At 44.4% G+C, this 10,224-nt stretch overlaps 2 protein-coding genes across 2 annotated transcripts; both read right to left on the bottom strand.

Annotated features, from left to right (window-relative positions):
• Positions 1–1,559: 1,559 nt before the first annotated feature.
• Positions 1,560–4,242, bottom strand: lrit2 (leucine-rich repeat, immunoglobulin-like and transmembrane domains 2). The gene is made up of 3 exons (XM_068741479.1): positions 4,133–4,242; positions 3,134–3,924; positions 1,560–2,380 (listed from the first exon to the last, which is right to left on the bottom strand). Exons 1-3 carry the CDS (start codon positions 4,240–4,242, stop codon positions 1,560–1,562), a joined length of 1,722 nt encoding a protein of 573 aa, XP_068597580.1.
• Positions 4,243–5,677: 1,435 nt separating this feature from the next.
• On the bottom strand, positions 5,678–9,261 carry lrit1a (leucine-rich repeat, immunoglobulin-like and transmembrane domains 1a). Its single transcript, XM_068741386.1, has 4 exons — positions 9,140–9,261; positions 7,883–8,343; positions 6,944–7,249; positions 5,678–6,729 (listed from the first exon to the last, which is right to left on the bottom strand). The coding sequence occupies exons 1-4, from the start codon at positions 9,259–9,261 to the stop codon at positions 5,678–5,680; spliced, it is 1,941 nt and encodes a 646-aa protein (XP_068597487.1).
• Between the last annotated feature and the right edge of the window lie 963 nt (positions 9,262–10,224).

The following is a 10,224-nucleotide window of genomic DNA, read 5'->3' as shown; positions in this document are numbered from 1 at the left end:
ACACATGAACACAAAAACTTTCCAGTGCTGCGAGCTGTTAGTGCTCCAGAATGAAACGGGGGAATATGAGCAACAACCCAAACGATCATGCATTATGCCATGCTAAGAGGCAGCCAGGATTACTGGGCTATTTGATAGAGGATTACAGAGTTAAAAGTTGCAAAGAGCACTGATGCTTTAGAAAGAAAGATGGACATGCACAGGGTTCAAAAAGCCTGGTTTGTTTTTGAAGCGACTGGTTTTGAAATATAAATGAAATTTTTGCTTATAAGAATAAAAATAATAATAATAATATAATAAAGAGGTCCTTATGGGCTCATGCCTACCTCCTGGTCTTTGAGCAGCGTTGCCCATGAGGTCAGCAGCTGGAGTGTTTTGATGCAATATTAGGGACACATAATGAGAAATATATTTCTCCAAATAAAGTTTCAAATTGTGTTCTCTGCTGGAAAAGCTGCAACTGGCTGTTTACAGAATTCACATTGTCTTGTATGATAGGATATTAAGGATTACAACAAATAGCAACATCAATCCCCCATTTTCAAATCGTAAAAACACATCTGAAGAACAAAAAAAAACTGCAGATGCTGAGCTCCAGAAAGTTAGAGCTGCCAATCCCGACCCCTCGTGTGACAACCGGACCTTAAGTCGACGTAAACACGGGAGACAGCGATTGCATTTGGAGGAGGGGTCTGGTGTGATCTGATCCTAACGTGACGTCAGGAGGGGATATCGGAGAGGATGCCAGTGTTTGGGTATTACGTTAAATGAGCAATACCATTGGCTGAGGCATGTCCATTGTGCCATCTGTCTGGATTGGGCAGCACAGATCATGTATGACAACAGGGATGCAGGAATGATGTTGAATTCACAGGCGTCAGGGGACAAGGAACTGTGACGCACATGTACAGTGAGCAGCAAAGAGGATTAAACATATGTTACTGACATTTTTACATTTCAGAGACGTTCTGCCTCTGTTTGTCCTGAGCCTTAACTAATTCAAACTACTGCTGCATCACAGATTATGAACGAGGCTGCGGGACATTTTTTGACTGTGGACGTTGTCGTGGATCCACCTTTAATGGAGGAGCCAGAGGAAGAAACATCTCAATGGTCATATGACAAGAAGAAATGTAAACGACATAAAAGAGATGATTATTTGTCACTTCATTTGCTTTTGGTCTCTCACACTGCTACTAATACACACTGATTCACAATTTAATTCCATTTTATTTCCATGTGAACTCTGGAACTTGAGCAGTAAGACAAGAGCCAATGCGTTTTGGACCGCTGTAACTACGTTTAATGAGGTCACCATCATTTCACTGTGCACAATCACTTGCCGTTCCGTCATGTTAAAGAGATTTTCAGATCCATGATGGTGTTGCAGTGGCAAGGTCAATGCCATTTCACCAATCAATCACCATTCACACCTTCACAACAAACTCCTCATGCGAGACCAGAGCAAGAACTAAGAATAAATGAGATGAAAGCCAAAGCTCAAACAAATCGGTTCAACTGATCTAAATTCAATGTGACGTTTTCCTTTAACAAGTCATTTAATAGAGCTCAGCTGTGAGTCGGCTGTGATTGGGCTTTCCCTTATGCAGTTTGTCTTCTGACCGCCTCCTCGCCTTCCGGTCTGAACTGCCTTCTTTATTAACCAGGCTTTCATCACTGGCAGCCTGCAAGCTGTCGAAGGTCCCTTGCCTCTCCCGCTCCATTTCCGATGAGCTGTTTTCTCTCTGTCTGTTTTTCCAGGAATCCATGATGCCTTCCAGGCAGGCAAACTTGGTGTCAGCGGTACAAGCATACATGCCAATAGGCACAGCCAGCACCATGGCTAAAACAATCACCACTATGTGAATCAGCTTTTCCCTCTGTTCCAGCTGGGCGATGTCACTCCCCGTCACAAACACAACACACTGGCCACGGCGGGGCGTCTGGTTCTTGAGGGTGACACAGATTTCATATTTGGTAGCAGGCATCAGATCAGAGACTGAATAAGTGCGGATCCCAGGACCGATGGAGGTCATTTCTTTTTTAGCAGCATCTGCGCGGCCAAAGTGGATGGTGAACCACGTTTCAGCCGGGCGATCTAGGGCTGCGTACCACTCAATGGAGAGTCCACGTACTGTCTGCTTGGCAATGCGGATATCAATGTAGACATTCTCATCACCAGGAGCAGGTGGAGCTGGAATGCCGGGAATCAGGGACGACTGAGAGCCCGGAGGCGACTGCACATCCAGGAGAATGCCAACAGAGGAGTTTCCAACGAAGTTAACGGCAGTGCAGGTGTAGACACCGCGGTCAGCTGCAAGGAGGGACGGGATCGCCAGGACGGATCTGACCGTGTCCTCGTCAACCCTTTCATGAGATTCTGCAAAGAAAATGGGAATTTCTCGTGTTATTTGAAGGGACAAAAAAACGTGTAAAATCTATTTTCGATAGTAAAACACTGTTTACCAAATTTAAGTAAGAAATAAGTTGCATGCGTCTCCATGAAAGGGGACGACGGTATCATGTCCACACATTTTTATTAAGCTTAATGAACAGTTTACTGGAACTGAAGTTCCCTAAATAAATATACTCCTCACGTAAGAATTCATCACATGCAGTGCTTTGTGGATTAGTCATTAATATATTAATGATTGTGGTCATCCTGAAATCATGCATCAAAATGATTTATTATGTGGAATAAAAATCAGGTAATTCTGGTACAAACAGGTATCCTAGCAACAACCTCTTGCTCGGATACATCCTAGGATACATCCCAGCAACAGCACAGTAAAGGCATTTTAAAAACACCCAACACAATAAAGGCATATTAAATACAAACAGCACATCAAAGGCAAATATGTGCTTACAACGAAATAACTTTATGCTGTAACTTTTTTGAAATTGAAATTTTACTTTTTAAAATCTGAAATAAGAGACTTGTTCATGAAAAACACGATGTAGTCAATGCGTGTGTGTGCGTGTGAAATAAAAATTATGAAATGGAAACAAAATGATTCTCCTAAACCCAAACAATCCGTGATTTCGAATGTGTTTTAGTATCTAATTGAGCACGAGGTATCCCTTGAGTTGAGTTGAGTGTGTGCACGACGTGCTCTAGACATCAACTTCTCACCGTGAAATCCTCTTATCATCTTCATACTATATGTCCAGTACACCGCCGGGTCTGGCCTGGCCTTGGCGAGGCAGCGCAGGGTGACGTTTTCCCCCAGGGGCAGAGTCACGTTCGGGGCCGGGGTGGTGACGAGTGGCTTCATGCACGCCAGCAGCTCTGCCTCGTAGAAGAACTTGCCCTCTCTAAAGGCCGGCCCTGAGCAGGTCAAGTAAGAGTTCATCAGTATGATCGGAGGTCTTAGAGCCCTGATAAACTCCACGAAGCCCCTCAAGCGACAGTCGCAAAGCCAGGCGTTGTCGTGGAGAGCCAGGACAACGTTCTGACCGGAAGCAATCGCCTCTCGCTCCTCCATGTTCTGCAGTTTTTGGTAGAGAGGCCAGTTTTGGAAGACGTCCTTCGATATTACCGTAAGCCGATTGAAGGATAAATCTAAATAAGTCAGACTTGGTAAAAATCTTAACGCATGCTCCGGTAGGACGTCCAGCTGGTTGTGCTTCAGGTCCAGGATCTTAAGTCCCGGCGTGTCCTCGAACGCTGTCCAGGGTACTGATCGCAGCCTGTTCCCTTGAAGACGAAGCTCTGTCAGGTTCCCCAAACCCTCCAAACCCTTTGAGTTTATCACTGTGATGTCATTGAAGTTCAACCACAAGTTCTCCAAAGCGGGTGTTTGTGAGAATGCCCCTCGGGGTATTTCAGTAAAGTGAGATTTTTCTATGCGTATTTTGGTCAGATTGTGAGGGAGGTTGGCTGGTATGGCCCCAAACGCGTTCTCCTCCATACAAACGACTGACCTGTAGGTCAAGAGGAAGAGAGTGAACGTTCATCTGGTTAGAGTGGAACCTGACGATGCATAAATACAGATTACAAGGACCTCAAATTTCCAGCCTAGAAACATTCTCATGACCATGTGTTTTTAATCCATCACCCAGTGGCACAGTTACAGAGCGTGGAAACAGTTCAGCCCCGGTGAGGACTGGACGGCGGACAAACAGGTCTTACCTGCCATGGCGGTCTCCGGCACAGCTGCATCCGCGTAAACATTGACAATATGTTTCATGCCAGTGAATACTGAGCAAAACTACAACTAGCAGGTGATCAATTCTATCCATATTCTGCGAAAGGTCCTGAAGTTGAAGGCTACATCCGTGCTCAAGTCACCGCAGGGTGCGTCAGACGGGAGAAGCCTATTAAACTTAATCCCTGATGTAACTGTGCTGGACAAGTGGCGTCTTATTCTCAAGGATGACACGCATGGGTACCGCCTACTTGGACTCAGTGTTGGGAACGCTGTGTACAGTCACAATAGATTATTGTAAATTTCAGCCTATAAAACACAAAATCCACAAAAAAGTGGTTAATTAGAGGCTGGTTTTTTTCCCGAATTAAGAAGCTAAAAATCAAACACACGGCTACTCCAATAACCATGAATGTACTGCTGGTGGAACCGTTTGTAATTTAGAGAATCTGAGAGATTTCTGTAGCATTAGTAAATTATTTATTGCCTTTAATAAACTCATCAACCTTTATAACGTATTCTACATTTTTAAGTCGTGGACCACTAGACAAATAGAATTAGAAGCACAAATGTACTAGCCAGTTGTGTGTGTATAAAAGTTTATTTATTTATGGTTTGCTGGAAAGAATAGATGTACATTTAATGGGGCAATGATGCCAGGTGGCACAGTACAGATACATGGAGATATTTGAACGTATTTCTCATTGCTGGGAACAGAAATCATTTTACATTTCATGTTGCATCATTTCCATCATATTTACAGTGTCAAAGTTCGGTCCGTTCTGCACTTCTCTCCAGCTCCAGCTATGAACCATGCCAATGTGCATATCTTCTCTAAGAACATATCAGGCTCAAACACAGAGGCACAGACTTTACTGTATGCAAGTATATACACAAATCATATCATACATATATAATATAACAATGGAGTAGTTCCCAGTGAGTTCTATTTCAGTCAGACCACGTTTAGAGGAGTTTTTTCTGGGCAATATGAAATTTAAATTGCAATGATCATTTCAGCATTTGACATTTTTTTAAATCTTACAGGCGTAGTGATAACTACATTGTTCTTAACATAAAAGCATGAGCGGGTTTGAAATTAATTTTATTACTCATGTCAGTCAGTTCCAGATAATCAGCGAGACACATATTATATACCCCTGGAAAAGAAAGTTTATTCAAATGTGAAGCGTTCTCTAAACTGATATTTCCATTATCGTGCAGCGTGCAAAAGTCCTTTGACAGAAGTTGGCTCTCTGTGGTTTTGGAGTTGGTGGCACGATCCAACGAGGAGGTACAGGCGGTGGGGGATCCCATTGCGTGGGCGTATGGGAGCGTGCGAGAGGGGGACTGATCCCGGGATGCTGATGAGTGTCTATGTAGTGATGGGGGTGTAGATGGGGGTGGGGGAGTGGACAGTGACAGGGATATGATTGCATGTAGGGGGTTGGATTAGGAGGTTTATATGGATAGTTGTGACGTGGAGCAGGAGTCGGAGTCGGAGCCGGAGCCGGAGCTGGAGCATGATGTCAGCAGAAGTATTCGTTCGGCTGTCCCTCTATCTTAGTAGTGGCCTCAGAGTCCAGGCTGGAGCGGGCCGACAGCAATCTGTTGGATTCCTCGGGATTCACTCTGTTCAGATACTCACCTTCAAGCCCTTTGGCCTTGGTGCCAGGTGACAGTGTTTCAAAGGTGACATAGGAATCTTGAATGTCCTTGGCTGTCTTTCCCGAGTACTTCTGGATGCGTCTCTTCAGCGCTCCACAGCACACAATGACAGTCAGCGGGACGGCGATGATGCAGGCCACCGTGATCACGATGACATTGATCAGCTTCTGGGTGCCGGTGGCACTGGCTGCTTCATCAGTGGAGAATATGACACACTGCTCCTTCTTGGGGATCAGCCCCCTCACACAGACACAGGCAATGTACTTGGTCCTGGGTACCAGCCCTTCGATGGTTGCGCGGTTCTGACCCGCGCCGACATTGATCTTCCTCATGTCCCTCTCTCCAAACACAGCGTACAGCACACTAAATGCTGTTGTGTTCTTGGCTTTAGGGGCTCTCCAGTTCAGAGAGATTGTGTTGTCTGTGTCTCCCACCACCTTAACTGAGCGGACCACCCTGTCTGGGTCCTGCTGCAGTGACGAGGTGTTGGCTGCCAGGTTGCTGAGATTGGTCTTTTCCAGATCCAGGAGTGCATCTGGACTGAAGGAGGTAGGCGCTCCTTCAGATGGGTTGTCATTGGGTATTCCAGGATCGGGACCAACAGGTGGAAAGTTTGGATCCAAAGCAGGAACAACTGAGGAACTGGAGGTTGGAACCACATATCTGGCCACCAGTTTCTCCTGGTAGGCAGCTTTGCCCATTTGGTTGGGTTTCTTGGTTTTGGCCTTCTTTTCCTTACTGGTTTTGTTCCCCTCTAATTTTGTTGAGTTAGAGACGATGAGCGAAATTGCAGCTTCAGCATTCCCCTCATAGTTACTAGCCTTGCAAATGTATTTTCCTGAATCACTGTAGGACACAGCTGGGACGCTGAGGATGGACCAGGTGATTCCCTCCTTAGAGGTTTCCTGCTGGACTGTGGTGGCAGAAAGGGGGGGGGATTATGGTTATTACACAATAAAGGACAATCGATGAAAATGCAACTAGACAATATGACTTCTGGGAAGCATGAAGTTCAGATTTACAGCCTTATTGTCTCCACCGCTAGCTGTCGGTTTAATTAACAGAGTGCTGACAAAAAGCATCATATCTGAAGCACAGTGCAAGGATTATCTGTTCCGCTGAATCACCTGTTCCATTAAGAAGCTGCCCATCTGCCCTGCGCCATGTCAAATCCGGGATGGGGACTCCCATGGTGCCGCAGCGGAGCAGCACATTGTTTCCTGCAGCACTCCGGACTCGCGCCACTGCTGTGTGGATGCGAGGGAGCTGACAGCGCCGCAGCTCTGTGTCACTGAAAATGACACCCGACACACTCTCTGGAGCTGAACACCGCAGCCTGGTGTCAATGAACGCCACTGAAAGGGTCGGAAACTTTTGGAATTGCACCAGGTCGTACAGCCGACAGTCACACACCCACGGGTTGTCATGGAGACCTGCGGGCGGGAGAACAAGTAAGGCTGCAGGAGTGTCCACAGCTGTGTGCAAAGTGATGTGCCAGCCTGCAGATGGCTAATGTCGATGTTAGGATGTTAATCCCATAAGAGGATTAACATTTAATTCATAAACTACATCATGACCATGACTATGGCAATGATGATGATGATGATGATGATGACGACGACGATGACGATGATCAAATGCTCAAGGTCATGAGTTGCTCTCGTTTATGATATAATATTTCTCCTTGGATCACAAACGTGCAGCAGCAGCACTTTGCCAGCAGCTGCTTTTAAAGGTGAAAAGACCAAATTGATTCCACATAAACATAAAGAGAAAACAAATTGATCCAAAATTAGAATTATGCTTTTCAGGGCAAAGTCATGTAATCTCATAAAAGAGGGAAAAATGAAAGACGCATATGATGACCTTATGTTTTATAGACCAAAATGCAATTAATTTAATTTAAAACAACAACTTGGCTATATTCATATAGCTGCGTTTACTTGTGCATGCCCTCAGAAGGACTTCAGGTTTTTGGTAAATACATAATTAAGCATGGCAACAGTATCGCACAAAATAAGGCAACACCTTTTACGTGCAGCGTTTCATAATGTGCTGTCCCTTACCGAGAATCATTTTGGAGCTCTCTGGCCCCTGCAGAGGTCTTGCAGCCAGCCACGTGGACAGCACCTGTGCCGGCAGGGTCAGCAGGCTGTTGCTGGACAGATCCAGATAAGTGAGATTCTTGATGTAAGTCGTGGCGTCCGCTGGCAGTGAGGTGAGCTGGTTGTTGTGCAAATCAAGAAGTCTGAGGCTGGGCATAAGCATGAGACATTCCCAGGGAAAGGCGGTTAGGGCATTCCCGTCCAGGCGAAGTTCTTCCAGGTTGATCAGTCCCCGGAAACTGTCTGGACTCAAGGCGGACAGTGTGTTGAAAGACATCCACAGAAATTCCAGAGTAGAGAGGTAGTTGAAGGCTTCGCTTGGTATCCGCTGGATGGCTGTCTTTTCAATCCGTAGTTTGGACGTGTCAACAGGAAACCCGACAGGCACGAGGGATATCTCGGGATCATTACAAATCACACTCCTAAAATGGAAACAATTCAATTAATTCGGAATCACACTTCACAAATTACACATTTAATCATAATTTACGCCTTCAGTAATTGAAAATCTATCAAAAAGAATTGTGTTATTAATAAAATACATGTTTTTAAAAAAAATGCAAAAATATTAAGTACATTTGCTAAGATGATTAATTTTAAAAATTAAATTTAAAAAAATCTTTCCAAATGATATAAAATGCACATATGGGTGTTGAAAGTGCCTTTGAAAGATGAGCCTGTATTAATTAAATAATGCATTCCCAATATTATAATTTGCACACGAGTACACATCTGTGCAAACATCTGTCCTGATTTGAAAACAAGAAATGCTTTATTTATTTATTTATTTTTCTTTTTTTTATTTTTCTTTTTTTTGTTTGTTTTTATTTTTTATTTTTATTTTTTTCTTCCTCTTTTTTTTTACCTTGTCTGCATTCGTGCTCCACAGTGACGGACACAACGTCAGTCACTGCTGGAGTTCTATGCAATTTTTATTCTTATAGTGATTGTGACCGTCACCTGCCCTCTTGGCAGCCTAGCCTATTCCTATTTTATTGGTTTTATTACCTGCTTACCGCCGTAGAGGGCTGTGCACACCGCAGTGAACATACAACATGAACAAACAAAAAGTGACAAATACACAGTGTTCTGAGAAGAAAGTGCAATGGATTTATTTGTGCCCCTTAATTCTACCCCTTCCATCCAATCATCACCAAGAGTTGTCCCAATACACAATACAATACATGCTTTTTTTTTTTAAAGTTTTTTAAGCCTTACCTGGCCTTTGATCCATCGCTCAGGTTGTGGTAAAAACAGCTGCACTGCGACGGGCAGGAGCTGACTGGGGAGACAAATTCACCTGTGGCCGCATAGAGCGCAAGGACCAGGAGTAGGAACATGTTTGGTCCACTTTTACGCACACGCTGCCTGCCTACATGCGCGCGTTTTGCGCCAACTAAATTCAAGCAGACTATCCTTTATCTTTCACTTACAGGAATATCATCCGCATGGCTAGGTCCCGCCGCTTCGCTGTCCCATAGTGATCCCACTGCAATGAGATAAAAAAAAAAAAAAAAGGACAGCCAAGGATTAGAAAAAGGACTGGCGTTCCTTTCATTCGGATGCGTATTGCATCCCAGACTCCGATAGGCTGCGCAGAGACGTTCCTATTTATTGTCACGGGAAAAACACGTCCGTGCTGGTGGTCATAATCCACCCGTGATGTTTGGATTTGTTTTTTTTCTTTGCCTCAAATGTAGTTTGCTCATTTGAGCCCTGCTAATCTGCAACTGGACAGCGCTTGACCACGAGGTGGCTCCTTATCTCCTCCACTCAACAGTTTTTACTGACTGTGTGTTCTTAACATCGAATCCTTTCATTTTATGGTCTATTATTGTCACAAACAGCTTTGAGATCAGTTATAAAGCAAACAGTCTTTGATTGCACGTTTTCAGAGAAAAGATGAACTGAAAGTTTAATGTTCGGTGTCAGATTTCCTTTCCCTCCCTTTCCAAAACACAAGTTATCCATGCAAAGCAAAGCAGGTCGTATTCTTATTCTAAGTCAACATAAAATATTATAACATTTGCATATTTTTAATTATTATTTTAATATTAGTCACGTTTATGAAAACAGTTGGAAAATGAAAACAATCGTAGCACGCAGCCTTTTGCTCTTATCGATGGAGCGTTTTCTTCTCGTGAGTGTCGCTTTGATTGACAGGAGCCTGACGCGCCACACACACACACACCTGTTGTGTCTCCTCAAAGAGCCGCGCCTGCGTGGGCATCATCCAGCGTGTCTCGTCTCCAGTGTTGGACATAAGCGGCGGGTGACGCGCAAAGCTACAAAGGCTTCTTGCG

This window comes from Brachionichthys hirsutus, chromosome 7 (assembly GCF_040956055.1).
Source record: "Brachionichthys hirsutus isolate HB-005 chromosome 7, CSIRO-AGI_Bhir_v1, whole genome shotgun sequence".
NCBI classification, from domain to species: domain Eukaryota; kingdom Metazoa; phylum Chordata; class Actinopteri; order Lophiiformes; family Brachionichthyidae; genus Brachionichthys; species Brachionichthys hirsutus.
This window is presented reverse-complemented; position numbering and strand designations above follow the sequence as displayed.